This window comes from Lissotriton vulgaris, chromosome 7 (genome assembly GCF_964263255.1).
Source record: "Lissotriton vulgaris chromosome 7, aLisVul1.2, whole genome shotgun sequence".
In the NCBI taxonomy this organism is placed as follows: Eukaryota; Metazoa; Chordata; class Amphibia; order Caudata; family Salamandridae; genus Lissotriton; species Lissotriton vulgaris.
Window position 1 is genome coordinate 178,923,218 of NC_141695.1, and position 20,876 is coordinate 178,944,093.

Here is a 20,876-nt window from a genome sequence, read left to right on the forward strand (position 1 = left end):
GGCCTCCTGTACAACATTGGGGAGGTGCACAGAGGGCCTGGAAAAACTAAGATCCTTGAGTTCCGCTAGGAGAGGTTCGTGGTCACTTTCAGGCCGAGGTCTAATTTCCATATCCGAAACTAGGGGCCACATAGTTACATCGACTAAAATGTAGTCGATGCGACTACTAAATCTTCCATTAAAGAATGTTGGATTGCCCAATCTGTCCGATCTAGTCCGACCGTTTAGGGCACGCAGTCCCCAGTTCAGGCATAGGCCTTTAATGAAAGTGGCATTTTGGGACCATTTAGCGATCGGAGTTAGCTCTAGTTGTGGGATACCCCAAGTTGAGTCCTCAGCCACCGTTAGCATCCCATCATCCACACTTAGCGGTTCAAAACAGGTATTAAAGTCACCCATAACCACCACATGACCCTTTTGTTGTGCGGAGCCAAGGAATTCGTCTAAGAGTGTTCGGGTGGTTGAAACACGACCACCCGGGGTACCTCTGGCATACACATTAAACAATAGTATAACCAGTCCACTATTAAGCGTCAGGCTAACAATGAGGATATCAGGGCAGTCAATGTGGGTTTCTTTAACAGAGACTCCTGCTGATTGGCGCACCCAAACAGTAAGACCCCCCATAGCCCTGCCTCTTTGCCCTCTAACTGCGGGTTTGTTAAAACTCAGATAACCTGGGAAATATACCGGATGAGTTGACCAAGTCTCCTGAAAGGACCAGACATCACCTTGTCTGATGAAGTCAGCCCAATCAGGTATACATATACAGGAATCTATACCCGCAACATTCCAGCAACCCAGTGAGGTACCCTTAGGAGGGGCTTGGGCACCCAAAGCAGTAACAACAGCGGGAGAGGATATGCAGGATTGTTGGGAACCTACAATGGAAACGGGAACCTACAATGGAAAAAAACACTTAATGCTTTTAGGTGATATTCACAATAAAACATACGTTCCATCTTCCAGGCCAATCAAAGAATCTTCCATACCTCATTCTTAAAATGAGTTTCTTAATTTGATTACAAAGAAGTTGGCAAGCCAAAGCTGGTGATTAATTAGGCTTAATATGAGCTTGGCTACAGCGAGAGCTTCACACCTCTTGGTTGGGTAAGCTTCTATCCACCTGCACAACAGGCAGACGCTTACAAGTATGTATGTTAGGCTATTAAATGGATAGAGCGTACCAGATCAACCAAACATTTGCAGTATTCCAGAACTATATCATCAGCAATGTTCACAAGTTCAGCTGCATGAATACCAGAAATTCTCATGGCACTGTCCATTAGCACTGCACAAGGAAACAAGCCTGTAGTCTTGTAGTCTTATAGTCTTGTTGGGCATGCTTCTCATTCTCATTAATACCAAAGAAAGGACTTCTGGCCATTTTAGTGCCTTCGATGCACACACCTTTTGCAAGCTTTGTTCTCCGAATAGCATTCCCTTTATACAAATAAATCTTATTGCTTCTGGGTAATATTCCCAATAAAACATCTGCTCCATCTTCAGTGCCATGCAAAAAATCTTAAACAGCTCATTCTTAAAATACGTTCTCCTTTCTGATTCTAAAGAAGTTGGAAAACCAAAGCTGGGGATTAATTGTCTCAAGAAGAGCTTGGCTACAGTGAGAGCATAACACCTCTTGGGTGGGTAGGCTTCTATCTACCTCCTTAACAAGCAGGCTCTAACAAGTACGCATCTTAGACTATTAAACGGTGGCATCTAAATGGAGTCTATCAGTATTCTTTTGACAGGTCCCTTTGAGGTCCCTATTTGACTCATGACAACTTTAGTCCTTTTTCCTACAAACCTCTTTTGGCAGGTAATGCAGTGATCACCGAGTGCATCTACAACAACTCCGAAATGATTATTAAACAATAGTTTTTGAATAATGACACAAAACATCATGTCTCAGATGTGTAGGTCCACGAAGATACATTTCTATTTGCAACAACATTGGATCAATCAAAGCAAACCTGCAATCTGAAGACAACCGCAATTCAGCTGCATCTTTGGAATAACCAGTTTTTTCCATCCTTTCTTTTCATCCACTGGTACTTCATTCTGCTTTTCTTTGAGTGGCTGAACTGACATGAGAAACTATTTCCTGTCTCTGTTTCACAATCTGGCCAGTAATCGATTTTCAAATGTTTGATGAGCATGTTTTTCTGCTATGACCGAAATATTGTCATATATCTTTTTTTGCAATTTAAGATGCTGTCTCTATTAACTCTTTCTCACATTAATTGCAGAACTCCTTGAAGGCTAAAGGTATTGATTTCTAACATTATCTGACCAAGTGAGGATGTACTAGGCAATGTCTCATCTCTTGACACCTGGCTCTCCTACCTCTGCTTCCTCTGCCTGTGCTTGTGCATGAACCTTATAGTACAGAGGTGGTCTCTTTTCAGTCAACAACCTGCATCAACTCATCTGTCCCTGTGGGTCATTCTCATTCTTCTCTGTCTCTTTTGTTTCCACGATTTTTAAACTTTTATGTTCTTTTGACTGATTCTTCAGTAATTGCTGGGTAATCACCTACCATTTCTAACACATCCTTCATCCATGCTTTTCTTCCGCAAATGCAATCTTCCATCCATCCAGCTAATGGTTGATAGCCTTACTAATCTGTTCTTTCACCATTTGCATGTCTGCTTTCTTTTTCTTCAAGTATCCCCACTCATTAGGCCTTCAAATTGCACAGGTCTAGGATCTGGTTTATTCTTAAACATTGCATGCATCACAATCGTATCCACTCCAAATGTATCATACTTAGGAAACTGCAGTTTTTTATTAGATTGGTAATTCTATTCTCATCTTTAAGCCAAAAACTATGATCAATCACCATCTCGTGAGCAGCGGTACCAATTGGGCATTGTGAAACTGCATGATTAGCAGAAATTGCTGTCTTATTCAAATGCACACCCATTGTAATCCAGTCCTTTCTAATAAAGCACAAAATTAATTCAACCAATCTCAATACAATTTCGAACTGAGACTTGAAATGCAAAATGAAAATCAAACCAATACCTTGTCTGCAGGACAGAAAACCAAACTCACAACAGGGAAAGGAAACCACTTACATACTTTCAATCACCGAACATCAGAAATCAACGTTTGAGAAATGTATCTCCTGTGCACAATAAAATGAATAGCACTAAGCAAATAAGTTAATTCACAACCATACTGTAACCTATAACCATAAATGGTGCCACATGCGTTTTCAGCGTTCAGCCTAAATATTTTTCTTAAGATTTTGGATTTCCTTAAATCTGCTTATCTTACAAATGAATCTCCCAAAACATTGCACAAAAATCTGATTAATATTCCAATATACCAAACACAAATAAAAACTACTTCAGCAGTTTGTACACAACCTTGCAATATACTGAGGTTTCTATGCTTGCAGAACACAAAACCAAAAACACTATTAACATGACAATACATCAATTTGCACACTCTGCAGAACAATTGTCTCATTCAAATCAAACCCTAGAAGACAAAACTAATACTACCACAATCCACATAACCAACCAAACCACACACAACACGCAAGTCAACTGATTACAAAAATGACATATTTGTACTCACATAATTCCTGGATGCCTAGACAAGACTGGTTCATCAGGAAAACAAGTACAATTTTAGTCCCAGAACTTTAACAATTTTGGAGGTGCAATTTCGAAACCAAATTTGCCCACAGCCTCCCTATGCTCCCGGGACCCTGTTAGTCTTTATCCAAAAGGGCCAAAGGCAAGTAAGGGAAAGCCACATAGGAAAATCCACAAAAGTCCAAACTATGAATGTTAGACCTGGCATCTTTTGGTATGTTTCCCTTGCCTTTTTGCTTTCTGACCTCCCGGTTTTGGCTAGTTTAGTGTCTCTGCGCACGTTCTCATTGCTGTTCAGTGTTAAAGTGCAAGTGCTCCTGTCGTAAATGATATTATGAATCGGTGTTTTCATGATTACTAGTAAGTCTCTAGTAAAGTACACTGAGAGTGCCAGGGACTGTAAATCAAATGCTGCTAGTTGTCCTGTAGCACTGATAGTGCCACCACACACGGATCCCTATAAAGGGTTCTCAGATCTGCCACTGCAGTGTCTACATGCAGATTGTAACTGCCATGTTGGCCTGGCAAGTGCACCCACTTGCCAGGCCCTAAACATCTGTTTTCCTACCTGTGAGTCATCCCTATGGTAGGCCCAAGGCACCCCTTTTGCAGAGTGCTGTGTATGTTAAAGGTAGGACATGCACTGGTGTGCATGACATGTCCTGGTAGTGAATTACTGAGTATTTTCACTATGGTAAGTCTAACCATTCCATACAATAGCATTGGAGTTTACTCATAACATCTTATAAGCATAATTTCCCATTGGGTCAAGATATTGAAATGGAATTTAGTATGCCTGGACTGTAAAACTGCATTTTGTAGTAAATAGGATTGTTATGTTCTTTGTTTGAAAATACTACATTTAGAAAGTAGGTATTTTCATACTTAGCCATCCGGTGTGCCTAAACTGGGTTTCTGATTTGACTATCTGGCTTTGGAGTGACAGGGGCTGGGGATGTGCATTCTCTTCAGACTGCCACTGGGGGGTCGAGGTGTGTCCCGCCTTTCCTGGATGACTCAGTGCTGGGATGAACAGACCGAGGCTGTATTTAGATTGGTAGGCGGAGATTTCCAAGTATCTGAATGGGCCTGTCCTGCTTTAGACTATGCTGTTTCTACCTCCTGTCCGTAAGCTGGGCCAGAAAGGACTAAACTGGTTTTGACTAGGTACAGACACTCTCTTCCAGAAAGGACAAGGGAAACTGAGTATAAATATTGGGCCCAACCCCTTGAACTTTAGAACTTGCTTTGATCAAGGAACCTGGCAAGAAGAAGAGCTGTAAGAGCTGCCAGGAGGAGCAGTGCCCCTTTGCTGTGTTGTTGCTTTGTTGGGTTGGCCTGCAGTTGCTGATTCAGCATTGGGCCGTGAAAGGGCTGGACTGAACTTTCTTAAACTTGTTGCTGAGTATCCCCAAGGACTTTAAGTAGAGCTTGCCTCCTGTTCTGAAGTCTTACGGACTGCAAAGACAACGAACTCCGGGAACCACCTCTGGAACTGTGGTTTCAGTTTTCACAGAGGTAGAAAAGAAACCAACTCTGTTATCAACTCTGTTGCTGGCTCTGTGTCCTTGAGGCACCCAGAAGGCACTGCCGTATCTCGCACCGCATCCTTGGTCTCCCCGACGACCCGTGCTGCCGCTACTGAGCTGGTGCTTGTACCACGACCTGTAGGCTCCGCACTATGCCCAGCCTCATTTCACTTTGCCATCCTAGTCTCACCGATGCCATCGCTCCTTGCTGACTTTGACAGAAAAGGAAGCCAGAGGTAGCACCTGAACCAGTTGCTTAGTGCATGTCATGTGTGTAGAGCTATCTTACGTTATCTACTCGTCAACACCTGAACTGGACTACATGGAAAGGATGAAGGCCAGAGAAAGTATATTCCCCAGGTGTGGAGGCACATACAGGCAGACAGGGAAGTAAGAGGGGGCTCTGCACCCACATTGGTGCTATGCCTGCACAAGTTATTCCTTCTATGTCCTGTGTATGCAACCACTGTCAGGACTTTACTTCTTTTCACTTCACAGTATTTGAATTAGACCTCAAATGGATGAGATTCTTTGGGACCTGAATCAGCCCATTCATCCCCTAGCTCATTGTTATATGTAATGCCCTGGTTGTTTATGTGTGGGTTCCAATATGAATGGTATTTGAAACATGCACTTTTCTTGGTGGTCATTTATCGGCTTCAATGTTGCTTTGTTTCACTTTCCTTGCTCTTCTTGTTCTCCTTCCACTTCTATGACCAAGAGCCTGACTGCTGTTATAGGGCGTTGGCTTCCAATTTGTAGCAAAGGGATAATATCAGTCATAATGTGAAACCTTCCTGCACAAAAACAATCACAAGAGTCTTTTTTCAATTTCTGTGTGTGCTGCACAATGCAGCACACATTAAAAGAGGAAAAATGAGGGGAAAGAAAGATATTTCTCTTTAATGTTCCTCTCTTACGCCTCCACTAGGGATTTCTAGAAAAAATCTGTGTCAGTGTCAAAAAGCCAGGGATGTTGCTCGGACCACCACCAGCAAGGCCATGAAAAGCCATGCAACGTGACTTTATGTGGCCGTATAAATATGCCAGTGGCACATTACTCAACCGGAACGTCAAAAAACATTGGAAAAGTGACTTTCCAGCGGTGCAATAGAGCCGGTAGGGCCTCATTTTAGGGTCTCATAAATTAGGCCCTTAGTTTTCAACTCTTTCCTAAATTGTTGGGACCTGATGAATATAGGGATGATATTCTATACCTTGGGCATATGGGTGAAAAAGATGTGTTGACTTGTTTTTTCTTTTTTACACTTCTTAGTCTACAGTTGGATGCAGTTCCGGGTACAAGTGTGTGGAGATCCTCCCTAGATGGTGACCTTGTCTTGAAGATACGAGAAGGTGCTGGTCATGATAGCTTTGTAAATGATGCCACTGGTTTTGAAGATGGTACAGGCTCTCAATGGCAGCTAATGGAAATCCATCAGGTTGCGTGTGATGGCATCATATTTCGTCAGGCCCTGGATGAGACATGCTGCTGCATGTAGGATGCACTTAAGGGATGCCAGTTCATGTTAGGGCATTATCACCATCCAGATGTGAGAGTACCAGTGCTTGAACAGCAGTTCTGAATTCTTTTTTGGGAGGAAAAGGTTTGGTTTTCTTTAGAAGAGAAAGCTGGTACCAGGTCTTCATTGTTTATTTCAGATAATGTGTTCCTTGAGTGTCAGGTTAGTGTCCAGGGTGAGTCCAAATGACTTAGCATTTGATGAAAGTTGAGGTTTCAACCTGTCATGGGTAATGGTATAGAGCCAGGTTTGTGCTGCATCTTGCATATTGTTCTAGGCATAGAACAAAAAATCCTGACAAATAACAGGAATTCTGTCATAGCTGGGTTAAGTGAGCTTCAGATAAGCAGTCGACATCCAGGTCTGTATAATTCTCAGACAGCGTTTGAGGCATTCCGAAACAGAGGAGACATTTAAGTAGAGGTGTGTAGCATTGATATATTGATTAAACTGATGCTATTATCTGTGAGTGGAGGACCCAACTGCTCTGTGTATAGGTTGAAGATGATAGGAGGCAGTCATGTGAACGAGGGGAGGCTGCAGGCACCAAATGACTTAGGGCAGGTAAATGCTAACTTTTAAAAGTGGCATTTTCAAAATCGTAATTTAAAGCGAAGCTTTACTACTAAAGATGATTTTTCATTACAATTTCATAGATACCAAACATAAAATGCTCACCTGTCCTCAATCAAATGTTTGCATGTTTCAAATGTAATAAGGTGACCCATATCCTATGGGAAAGTTAAGCCTCACAGTAGTGAAATGTAAATTTAAGAGATTTTAACTGTCAGGATATGGAAAACCTAAAAGTACATGTCCAACCTTCTAATTATAACACACTTTGTCCTATGGGTTATCTAGGACCTACCTTAGGGGTGCCCTATATTAAAACAAACGGGAAGTTTAAGGCTTGGCAAATAGACTATATTACGTAGTCAAATTTTCCGTATAAAAACTGTATTCAGGCTACAGTGGCAGACCTGGGACGCATTTCAAGGGGCTACTTAAGTAGGTGTTACAATATGTGTTGTCACAAGTAGCATTTAATTTACAGGCCCTGGCTATATGGTATAGAACTCTACAAGGGACTTATAAGTTCATTAAATATGCAAATCAGGCATAAACCAGTTTAACCATGTTTAGGGAAGTGAGTACAGACACTTTAGCACTGGCTAACAGTGGTAAAGTGCACAGAGACCTAAGGGCAACAACAATAATTAGAAAAATGGGGGTAAGTAGGCAAAACATTTGGGAGAATATCACCATAAGGCTGACAGGTCTAACAATCATGATTGCCTCCTTCTGTCTGAAGTAATGCACATACGTCAAAATGTCCTGCAGTTTGTCTTGAGATTTCGTCTGGCTGCTTGCTTGATGTGTTTTGTCATGAAGGATGTCTTCTTAACATAGATGTTCCCTTTCTCTGCATTGTGTAAGGTGCCTTATTTTCTGATATTAGACCACTCTATTTTCTACGTTTTCAAGAAGCCACTGTAGATTGATACTTAGCTCTCGTTCCTCGTTCTTTCCGGAAAAACTCAGCTGCCCTTACCTGGCATCCCCTACATCCGCCAGCGTAGAAACTCTTTGTTCTAGACCCCCAAAGTCAAGATTTGCTGCTTTAATTCTCTAGAGACCTCCTGTCTCCGTGTTGTGAAGTTGACTCCTGAGTCTGCTGAATAGCTCTTCCATTAAGGAGCGGGTGAGGCACTTCAGCAGATTCTTGCAATGGTCTGTAGGGTGATATGTCAGGACTAACCACAGACCTTCTTTAGTGTCTTTACTTGAGTCATGTATAATGTCAGTGGTCTTGGTCAGGATTTTGTCTCTCCCGTTTTAATGTGGCATCCTATTGGGACGTGAATGGAGGACAAGACTGTTCTCAATTCCCATGGGGCAAAATCCTCTATTTCAGATCTCCCTTTGTTGAACACATAGTTTTTAGAGGTCAGTGAATTGCATCAGAGTTGAGAGGGGCTCTGCAGCCATTGGCCTGGGACAATTTAAATGGTACCATGTGCAGGCAGGGGCATTAGGCTAAAGTGTAGGTATGCTGGCTACCTGTTATGGGGAATTCCAGCCGCTTTCTTCAACTCTGGCACCCAAAGCTGATAGGAGTTGATGTGCTGCACTGTCTGCTGAAGCAGCACTCAGCATTTTGGCAATCGTGAAATGGGGGAAAAAGTTTTCCCTGGTCAAGAACCCTTCTCTGGAGTCTATGGGTGAGGGTTAACTGCATCCCAGAAGTCCCCCCCTGTTTTTCTTATCCCCAACTCAAAGGGGGCTAAGCTATGAAAGGGGACTCTGTATGGATGTTCTCCAGTCCCGAACTCGCCCTTACAAATGAGCTCATGCTGCTTGTCTTGTGTGCAGTAAAAGGGGGCTCTCTAAGTCATCTCCAGAATTCGCTCTTTAGTGTTGTTGGCTTGCTCATTAATGTGCAGGGGATGATTTCACTTTGAATGATCATCTGCAAGGTAATCTCCAGGGGATGACCTTAGCTTATATGAACTGTGCTTGCCACTTTTTCTAAGGGGAGATCCTTGTTTTTATATTCTGGAATATCAGGAAGGTCGCTTGCACCTCCAGGCAGTAGCAATCACCCAGAGGAGTCATTTCTGTAATGGACATGTGTGGCACTAGGAATTGCAGAGTTAATTTCCTGCCAAACAGGGGAGATCCTTCCTTGGTGTAATCGGATTCTCATTTCTCGCAGGGGAAAGGGTAAACAGTCTAAATATTGAGTTTTTAATTTTGACCTACAATATTATCAATTGAAAAAATTGCAAGGACACAATATGGAAATCAAGAATATCGACAACCAGAATATCGACCTGGTAAGATATATCGTTTTTATTAATATTCAAGTTAGTAATATCCATAGGAAAAATATTGATGTTGCTAATATCAATATATGTATTTTATTTTTTATTTTTGTGTTTATATATTTTGTTAATTATTGTACTAGTTTTGGAATATATGTTTACAATAGAAGTTAGTAATTTTTCTTTTTAAAGTAAATTATGCGTTTTAGTACCGTAGCGGGTTGTGGGTTTATAGGGGAGTAAGACGGGAAGTAATTTAATAATAGTAAATTAATTAAAAAAATTAGGAATTAGTAATTATTTTTAAGTACATTTTGCGTTTTAGTTCAGTAGCGGGTTGTGGGTTTATAGGGGAATAGGGTGGGAAGTAATTTAATCGTAATTAAGGAATTATTCATTTTTATTTATTAGTATTGATAATTAATGTAATGTTAAATATTTATTAATTGGCAATTAATTTGTATTAATTGGTAGTTAATTTGTATTAATTCATTAATTGGTAATTAAGTTAAGGGGCAGATTCCGATTCGGTAAACTGATCTGTACGACGATTCAAATCCGTAGCCCTTTACGTACGAATCGTACAATTCTGTCCGAATCGCGTAGTACGATTTGTACGAAAAATATACGACCGAAACGTTGCGAACCGTACTAAAAGCAAGGGAAAATCCGTACGACACAGACCTTCACAGTAAACCGTACGAATTGTAAACATGCTGTATGATCCGGACCGGGGAATGAGAACGCGATTCGTACGGAAACCTCGGGTATGAGCAATTCGTGTGGAGAGCCACACAATCACATACGCAGCATACGGTACGGTTCCGTGGGGTACAGTTCGTACACCCCATGATTGCAGGGGTACGGTTCCATGGGGTACGGTTAGTACACCCCATCTTTGCAGGGGTACGGTTCCATGGGGTGCACGAACCGTACCCCTATGAACCGTACCCCTGCAATCATGGGGTGTATGAACCGTACCCCCAAGAATGTACCCCTGCAATGATGGGGTGTACGAACCGTACCCCTACGAACCGTACCCCTGCAATGATGGGGTGTACGAACCATACCACTATGAACGCTACCCCTGCAATCATGGGGTGAACGCACCATACCCGGTGGTCCGTTCCGTACGCATTACGAGGCGCAATCAGCTTTTCTGGACGTTTTCAGCTCCAGTAAGAAAAGAGTCGTACGGAGAGGTGTCCACACGAATCGTACTTGCTGGGTTGTAAAAGGCTGCTGTGATCCGTATGAACATCGCATACTGCGTGTTCCGAGTGCCATCCATACGGTGTCTTGAATCGTACGGTCTTTTGTACGATTCGTACGGAGAACTGCATTGAGTACACATCGTACTACATCGTACGTACGGGTATGGTTCTGTGTATGAATCTTACGGGAAAAACGCTCTGTTTGGCGTTTAGGATTGGATTTTACTGAATTGGAATCGGCCCCTCTGTGTATTCATTTATTATTGAAGTGCATTGTGAGTTTATAGGGCAAAAGAGTGGGAAGTAATTTAATTGTAATTAAATCATTATTTATTTTGTTGTTGAGAATTGATAATTAATGTATTTTTAATTAATAATTATTTGGTGATACCTTTTGAATAATTAATATTTTTTGTTTTGGAAAGTAATACATTGTTAATCAAGTAATAATTGGTAATTAATTGTGATTAATTATTATTTATTGGTATTTATCAATAATGTATTGTTAATGTATTATTAATTGCTAAAACATTTTTATAATTATTGCTTTTTGGTATTGAAAATTAATTGTTTTCTATTCAATTATTATTTGGTAATTAATTTTTAATAATTATTATTAAATTGTATTTATCATACATTTAATTGTTAATACATTATTAATTGGTAATTATTTTTAAGTAATTATTCATTGGCATTGTTAATTAATTTATTGTTAGTTAATAATAAAAATGTATTTATTAAACACATGTTTTTTAAATTAGTAGTAAGTTATTTTTACTCATACGCTATCCAAAACTTTCCCTGCTGTTGCACTCTCTGGATTGGGAATGGTAATTTTTACCCCCACACTATCCAACACTTTCCCTACTGTTATACTCTTTGGAGTTGGAATAGTAATATTTACCCCTATGCTATCCAACACTTTCCCTACTATGTTTATTTTAATTATATATATTATTTACTTTATTTTACATAACTTTTGAACCTTTAAAAAACGTTATTTTTAACAGCGATATTTTTGACAACGATTTTGTTTTATCAATATTTTTGTATTCAGCATAATGTAGATAGGATGTCAATATTCTTGACATCAATATTTCGGCTCTGATATTTTTAACGTTGATATTGTTGACGTCGATATTCTGTCAGTGATTCGGGAAAGATCTTGCAGATATGGCCTAGGAAGTCCAAGGGTGCCCTCCATGGCAGCCACCAAACTAAGAGCGTGGTGGCTGCCAGGCCCACTCAGCATTTCAGGCACCGGTGATTCAGAAAGACCCTCATAAACATCAGAGGGCACCCCAGGTGCCACAAGGAGCCCCCAGTGAAGTGAACCATCTCTGTGTGCTTCAGGAGAAGGTGAAGGACTTGGCAGTGGTTGGGCCAGGGTTGCAGATTCAGACCAGTTCTTTCACTTGGTCCCCATCTTACCTATGCCCTCTCATATTTATCCTGTTCATAGAGTCCACCACAGAAGATGGGGGAGTTCTCCAAAGCATGACAATAAGCATGGAGCTATTGGTGAGTTTTATGTTAGTGCTGAGACTTAGCTTCTTACCTGTCTCCAGAGTTTGCATGCAAATGTGAAAGCTGACTGTGACAGAATTGCCAAGAAAGTTTGATTAAGTAGTTGAGAGCTAGAGTTTAAGCCATAAATGTTGGCAATATTGGATTCAATAAACTCAAGTAGGTCTTTGCAGTGTAATTTAGGTGTGAGTTGTTTACTTTTCAAAACATTGTGATTAATCAATTGTTCAAGATGTCCTTTGTACAACTTGATTCCTCACTGAGTTTTAAGCATGGCAGTCTCTCTGTTGTATTGTAGAGGGTTCTGTTGTGTTAGATGTTTGACCAGCCCACTCCATTTCAGCAAGTTCCCTGCTGAACCACTTATTGGTTGCATTGATAACGTTGCTGTGATGGGCTTATTTTTTAAAGGAGTTAGGAATGTCTAGGGCCGTAAGGTATTACTTGTATCATGAACATTAAAGATTTTAAGCAGCAAGGGATTTAGATAGTGTTTTTATTACAACGTAAAGGAACATGCAGCCAAATGAAAAATGCATTCAAGTGAGTAAAAGGAGACTTATTGACAAGTCACCTGCATTGTTCAAGTGCTTCACAAGGTATTAAACAATGGTATTCCTTACCCAGGATGACAATAAAAAGACACTCCCTAGGAATTCAGATGACATGCTAAATATGTGTTTTCCCCCCAAAATTATATATAAGCGTATTGAAGATTGGTATTCCACACTTACCTTTCCAAAGAAACAACATCAGAAGCAGCCTCACCAATCCCATATTTGGACTATCATAGATAATTCAGGTATTGCCAGATTTGTTAATTTCAATAGGGTACTTGTACTCCGACAGGGAACTGTATTTCCTGGAAAGGTGTAAAGGCATCACATTTTCCTGATACACCAAATAATTCCAGTGGGTTGATCTAAGGAGGTAAATATTATAAAAGTGCTCTTTAATACTGTAATAATTTGACACACAAGAATAAATGTAGCAAAACAGCAACCACATAATAAATACATTTGATCAGCTCATTCAGACATGGATCTTAAAATGTGATGTATGTGTATTGTGATGTCCATTGGAAGGGCAGCTGTTTTGTGAACTGCATGTATCACGAGAGCAAGTGACTGCTTAAAGTTATTATGGATTACTATAGGAGCTCTTTTGGAAAAGTGTAATGCCTGGCAACATTTTTTCTGTTTTGCAATAACAATTCTGAAAGTGACGCAATTTTTCTCTACACCTGGGAGCCATTGTTGACTTTCCCTGCACAAGCCTACCACGCCTCACAATGCGGACACTAGCTTGGAAATTCTGCATTATCCCAAATAAAATAGTGGTAATTGTATTTGGAATTAAAGTGTCTGGCCATTTAGCTGTTGAGAATATCCTCTAAAGAGTTATTTTCAGTGGATGTAGGGAATGTTTGTTATTTTAATGTGAACATAGATTAAAAAGTCCTAAATAACCAAGGACAAGTAAGGCACACTCAGTGATAATGGTCTTATATTACCACTAAATTGCATTTGGTTCTGATGCCCAGGTAATCTGAAGTCCAGTGAGACCAGCCAGTCATCATGCACAACTGCTGTCAGCATCTGTGCCAAAGTAAACAGATACCATTTCTGGAGCGAGTGTACATGTTGCAGTTCCATCTCCGTTTTACATCCCAAGCAAGGAACAGAAACAGAAATAATTTGCTGCTTGAGGGCTGGGGCCTTTTGATTCCATAACTTAATGAGCGTTTGCCTCAGGCTTTCAAATCCATAGGAATTTTCCCATGAAAAAACCTACATCATAACCAAACACATTTCAAAGTCTATCGCCCAACTTGTCCTTAAGTCAATCGCCCAACTTTTCCTTAAGCTTTGAATAAGTGAAGGGACTGTTCAAAAATACATGGCGGCTGAAATGTTATTTAATATGGATCCTTAAACATTTGACATGACTATCACTCTCTGTATGTACTGTAAAACCTAACAAACTATAATAATTGAGTTGTTTACAAGTTAAATATGATTACAGTTGGTGGAGCCTCAACAAACAATTTTTAGTTTATACACATAAGGGTATAATTATGAGAGTGTTGTGGTCATGTTTGCACTATGCAATGTGGTATCTGGGTAACGCTAGTCTCTAAATCAGATTTTTTAAGCCACGCAAAACCACTTTGGAGAGGAGTAATGAGGAAAAATATCTTTATTTTTGTTTTATATTATATTTTGTAGCACACATAGAAAGAGGAATATGCCTCTCTGGATTGTTTTTCTGGAGGAAGGTGTACCTTCCTGTACAAAAACAATCATGCATGCAACGCAAGCACCCTTGCACCACGGTGCAAGGTTGCCTGCATTGGTGCTAGGCAGCACGTTGTACGCCAACACAGGGAGAAAAGTCAGGAATGCTCCATATGCCTTAAATACAGTGTGTTCCTGCCCTTTCCCAATGACTTGCTATGCTGCATTGTGCCAGTTTTTTTTTATAAATTTGCCCCAGATTTGATTACTTGAGCCTCATTGATGCTAAAAGTCAACAGTGTCTCTTGTGAGTTTTATGATTGAGGTATACACTCAGTTCAAACTACCACATGAGGACAATCGCCCAAGAGTAAGCATACAAAAGTTGAAATTTTGTAGTAATTCCAAATCTTACATGAAGGAATATTATGATTTATGCATGCCACTAGCTTGTATCTGTGTTTGGAGTTAGGCTGTCAAATAAGACCAAGGATTGCTATTTTAGTAGATTTTCTCTTACATGAAAACTATGGAAGTTTGTGTCCAGTTTCTTTTCTCATTGTACTCTCTCATCAATAGTGGTATTTTCCACAGAGGTCAGTAGCAAGAAAGAAATACAATCTGGGATACTTTTATAAGGATTGGCCAATTTTTTTCCTGCAGTTGTGTTTCTGAGATTAGTGAAGATTAGTTAAAAATACGTTTTACTATTAGTGTTGCTATTGGGGTCATCAGATTAAGTAGTGTATAACTTGGGATGAACTAGGATACTGATCACGAAAGAGCTTGCAAATGAAGCACCATTTTTTTTTACGTGTATCAAAATATGCTAACTGACTGATGCGCTATTAGGTCAATTCGCATAGTGTCTGATTAAACATTTAGCGGTGCGGCTCCAGGTCGACCATGCTGCCGCAACACCAAACCTGTGTTCTGGCAGACTTCCCGATCACAAGTATTTCTTATGCCTGGTGGGATTTTTTTACATGTCCACAGCGGTGCCCTGAAAATGGACCCCACAATGGGAATACAAAAAACAGTTCCTGCATGGCATGGACTATAATGTCCATACCATGCAGGAACTGGGGAGCATGTACACAGGGGGGACATGTTGTTCCCTCCTGCATGTACCCCATTGTGCAGAGGCACAAGGGCGCCCTGTTTCGTCTCTGCCACAGTTTTAATCCAGGAGGAACCAACATGAAAGCCATGACAGAGAAGAAACCCATGATATGCTTGGCTGGACTGCTGCAGACCTGCCAAGTATTTTGTGACCTACTGACCGCTACAACACAGCCAGGGAATTGCAGTTCTCATGCAGCTGCAGCACAACAATTGCGTCCAACTGCCCTAATTGTAATAGGGAGGTTGGAAGACTGCCAAAGCTTTGCCCCTATGAGTCTCTTGGTCTGTGCGCCAGTAAAGATTGTAGTCATTTAGACCCAAGCTGGTAGCTGTGGCACAGAGCACACAGGCTTATTTTAAAAGCACCATAACAGTTTAAACGCAAACACATAACAATAAAAAACAAATTCCAATTGATGACAAATCAACCAACAGGAGAAACCTGAGATATGATTTTTTTAAATTTTGAATTAAATTTGACACCAAAAAGCACAACGCACCAATGGTGGGGCAACTGGTCATGCTAGTTCGTGACAAAGGCAAAATTAAGGCCAGGCAAGATGGGAAACGGATGGGGTACAAGGACCAGGCAGAACTTAGTCAAAAACATTTATTTGGACTTTTTACATTTTTTGAGAATGTTGAGTTCTTAGCTGGGCTAGGTTTCAGGCTGGATCCGAAGAAGAGGTCGTTGACGATGGGTTGGCGAATGATGAGGTCTTGGTGAAGCCATCGATGAAGGTGGGAAAAGCTGCAAGTGAGATATGTCTGGTGTTCATGCCCAGGAACACTTAGACGTCCATCGGTTGATAGTCAGCTCCGGATCTGGAGAAGAATTTTACCTTACGACTTTGAGTCTGATTTAGTGTTTGGCATATGGGATTTACTATAACTGGGCAATATGAGGGAGCTACCACCTGCCAAATTTAGAGATGCCCGCAATCCCAGTAGACATTTTGTGCATTGACAGGAACCTCCATCACTGCTGTTCCAATCAATGCATTTAACCTGTTGACCGCTATACGTATTCCACCGCAGGCAAAATAATAAGTGTGTGGGGTTAGGACGGCCCCTAGCCGTCCTCCGCATACGCCCACGTTGGACGGCTGGGGGCCGTCCGACGCATGGAAAGGGTTAAAGCTTGCTGGATGGCTCTGTTCTAATGCTGGGTTTGGTTTTTAAAAATAAAAAATCAATGACCCCCCTCTTCATGGGAGTTTTATTCTATGAGATGGGGGTCATTTTGAAGTTTGCCCTCTTACAACCAGGTTTTACCTGGCAGTGATGGACAGCAAAAACATGCCATTTGTTTGCCCATTTTAAATAGAGCAGGTGGACAAATAGCAAAAGCTGTTTGCTCTTACTCTTTCGGTTCATTGGATGTGTATGTCGGCGATGTAGTCTGAGTAGTCTCCACTGTGAAAATATTGAGGGGCTTATTTATGAAAACTGTTGCATCGCTGCTTGAAAACAGTGATGCAACAGTTTTCACTGTGCCCTCCTTGGGACATGACAGATACGTCTTATTTACTGCATGGCGCATCATGTTGCAAGGATTTACAGATACAACAGTATTTCTGACGTATCTGTAGGCACAAATGTGACACATTGCTGGGGGGTGTCTGAAATCAAACACAACTCCAGAAATTTTTCGTTTCACATAATGCTTGCCTCATGTGAAAAGGCCGGCATCAGCCTTATGGCTGCAATGAGGCAGGCGTAAGTTATTGATGGAATGACGTCCTAGAAGTGGTTCACTGAAATCTCAGAGATTTCAAAGCGCCACTTCTACAAGGCATTTTGCGGGGGAATGCACACCCTGCATACATTATACCCGGTGAACGTATATTGTGGCGCAGGTGTTTACAAAGTGACACATCTGCCTAGATGCATCACTTTGTAAATAGGGCGCAACATGGCAAAATTTTTAAACCGCCAATGTGTCACAAAAAGTGACGCATCAGCAGTGTAAAAGTGAAGCAAGGCCTCACAAAAAAGAAGGCCCTGGAGGTAAGCCTGATTCTAAATGAGGGGTTGGACCTTCAGTTCGGCAGAGATAGTATTCTCTTGCCTTTGCAATGGACTATCCTCTCTGCCAAACTCTAAATCAGGTCCTTAGGCTCTTTTCTGGAAGTTGGATTCCTTCAGCAGGGCAAGGCTGCAGGTTTTAGCCAGAGAGGGGTCAATGTTGTTGGATGTCACTCAGAAGCCGGCCTGCTGAATTTGCTGTTGTGGAGAAGGACATAGTGGGAGCTCGCTTTGTGGATCAGGTTGGCAGCTTGATCTCTGTCTTCTGTTGGATTTCCAGCAAAAATAACTGAGGGTATTTCCAAGTCCCAGGCTTTAGGGTTAGGTAGGAGGAGACTCGGACACTTATCAGCAGGCTCAGGAATAGGTATAAAGAGAACTTTAAACTTATTCTCCAGCTTTATGGTACATGTATAGATTTTATTTATTTTAGGCTGATACATTGATTTGGCTCAGCTCAACATATTATAATGTCCTTCGGTTAATAGCTCAGACTCACGTAAAGGCGAGACCTATTGCATTGCAAATGCTTGTTTATTTTACTGAAGGACATTAAAATATATTGAGATGAGCCAAAGCAATGTATCTGCCTAATTTAAAAAAAACTATAAATGTACGAAAGCTGGAGTATAAGTTGAAAGTTACAAAGGTGCAGCTCAAAAATATTGTTTTTACGCTGCCTTGTGTAGCGGTGTGAATAAATCCTAGTGTATTGTTGTTTGTTCTGGAATAAAAAGAAGGCTAAAAGTCTGCTGTTGTGTGAAAACTTAGTATGTGTCCTACAATTGTGAAAGGAAACCAGGAGGACCTACCGAAGTGAAAAGAAGCCTTGTTGTAAAGATCGAAATCTTTTCTCTACCGCATCTGTGGAATGCAGATCAGTAACCTACAGAAAACAACAGGATGATAAACTCAAAGGGGAAAAAAGTATGTGGCCAAAGCTGCTTCCTAAAAACAGCTCCAGATTTGTTTGCTTTAAATATATTTACATATATTTTGATGTTTGTCACCATCTTATGTATGTATGCATGTGTCTTGTAAAGCGCACTGCTGCCCTGAGGCGTCGTGGCACTGTAGACCGCTGGGGAACCCGTCCTGGCTATCCCTGTGAGATGGTCCCTACTGGGTATCTCCAAGGTGAAACCAGGCATCCCCGGCGAATGTGTGGGGCCATTGTAGAGAGAAGGCAAGCTAATGCCCAGAGTTGCCGAGTGTGACCCCTGGTTAGAGTAGGCACCGAGGCAAGAATTATCGAGTCCGCTGACCCTGGTCCACGACCCTGTCGCGTCAGGAATTGAACCCTGGTCCCGAGCTGTTCTCGGCTTCCGGGTCTGCCACCTCTAACCAGTGAGCTACACCACTCCACACAAAATATATTACATTAAGCCACAATGATGCATTTAACTTACTAAAGCATACCATAAAGTTAAAGCAGGACTTTATTTTAAAAAGTAAGTTGTGTAGCCCATTAAAGATGCAATGTGTGCTGTTCTCTCAATACACCAAAAAAAACCACAGACCACCTAATTCAGTCTTCTACACAACATTGTTATGTTCAACTTGAAAAAATGTGGGGAGATCAATTGCTTTGTCCAAAGTTACATGCTATTGCACAAAATATGACACTCAAACCGTGCTTTATATATGTAGTGGTATTTTAAAATAGGGAAAGTGCAGTGCTAAATATGAGCTGGTGGTTTCTGGTGCTCAACAGCAGCACCTAAAAATCAACAGAATTTATTTATCTGCAGTCCATGACACCTGTATTTTTACTGCATGTAGGGAAATTAAATGCTTTGTCTAAAAGCACACCCTATTGAGCAACATTTGAGAATGGAACCTGGTTTCCGAGCTCGTACAATTAGAAGTTTTGTCCTTGAAAGCACATTCAGGTCCTATTAACACAAGTTGTGTGCTGCCTGTTAAGCAGGCTTAAAAAGAAGTAGGTTGTCTTAAGCTGCTGCCTAATAAAAGACCTGGCAGTTGTAAGGTTACAAATTAGGCATTGGAGTGCACCTGGAGCCAGGCGTTTTGTCCTTTAAAGCACATTCCCTTCATATTTACACAGGTCGTGCGACCTTGCTTTAATAGTGAAACCAATATTGAATTTAGGCTACCGTGCTTTATACTATGTAGTTGTGTTTTAAACATAGGGAAAGGGCAGTGCAAATTATGAGCTGGTGGTTTCTGGTGCTCAACAGCAGCACCTAACAATCAACAGAAATACTTTAGGTAGAATACATTTGGAGCTGTACTCCTATTTTAACTAACAGTGCTTCAGAAGGTTATTGCAGGGAATGTAATAAAAACAGAAGTAAAAGATAAAGCTATCTGTTTGTATATAAAAAACAAAAAGCACAAAATAAAATGTGCTATAATACAGTTGAAATATTTAACAACAAGGGGTGGTGATGGATAGAGTTTCTGAATTAAGCAGGATACTCTCACCCAGTCAAGAGATCAGGGCTAGATCCAACACCGTTTTTTAGCTCACTGCACCATCCCAGCTCAGAACCTGGCTATATGCAAATTAGTCTGTTCCTGTCCCAGTGCATGATGGGAACAGGGCAAACCAAACTACCAAGCCAATTCTTACACTGGGAAGGAAACAAGCTTCCGGGGTCCGGTTTCTGGCATTTCAGCCGTCGTCGGCCCGGCTTGCTTCAATCCTGATGGTGCAATGAACAAGGGACTCACATCTGAGTATTCCCTTCCACGCTTATGGTGGACAAAATATTTAACAACAAGGGGTGGTGATGGATAGAGTTTCTGAATTAAGCAGAATACTCTCACCCAGTCAAGAGATCAGGGCTAGATCCAACACCATGTTTTAGCTCACTGCACCATCCCAGCTCAGAACCTGGCTATATGCAAATTAGTCTGTTCCTGTCCCAGTGCATGATGGGAACAGGGCAAACCAAACTACCAAGGCAATTCTTACACTAGGAAGGAAACAAGCTTCCGGGGACCGGTTTCTGGCATTTCAGCCGTCGTCGGCCCGGCTTGCTTGAATCCTGATGGTGCAATGAGCAAGGGACTCACATCTGAGTATACCCTTCCACGCTTATGGTGGACAAAATATTTAACAACAAGGGGTGGTGATGGATAGAGTTTCTGAATTAAGCACAATACTCTCACCCAGTCAAGAGATCAGGGATAGATCCAACACCGTTTTTTAGCTCACTGCACCATCCCAGCTCAGAACCTGGTCCCCGGTAGCTTGTCTCCTTTCTGGTGAAGAATTGGCTTGGTAGTTT

The 20,876-nt window shown here is 41.2% G+C and overlaps 1 protein-coding gene across 2 annotated transcripts in view; it reads right to left on the reverse strand.

Annotated features, from left to right (window-relative positions):
* Positions 1-20,876, reverse strand: part of LOC147701133 (sialic acid-binding Ig-like lectin 13) — a 559,755-nt gene that overhangs the window by 420,936 nt on the left and 117,943 nt on the right. For both annotated transcript variants that reach the window (XM_086929903.1, XM_086929904.1), the window contains exon 2: positions 12,964-13,151. In XM_086929903.1, coding sequence (XP_086786029.1) covers positions 12,964-13,006 — 43 coding nt within the window. In that variant the 5' untranslated portion in view covers positions 13,007-13,151. The remainder of the gene's footprint in view (positions 1-12,963; positions 13,152-20,876) is intronic.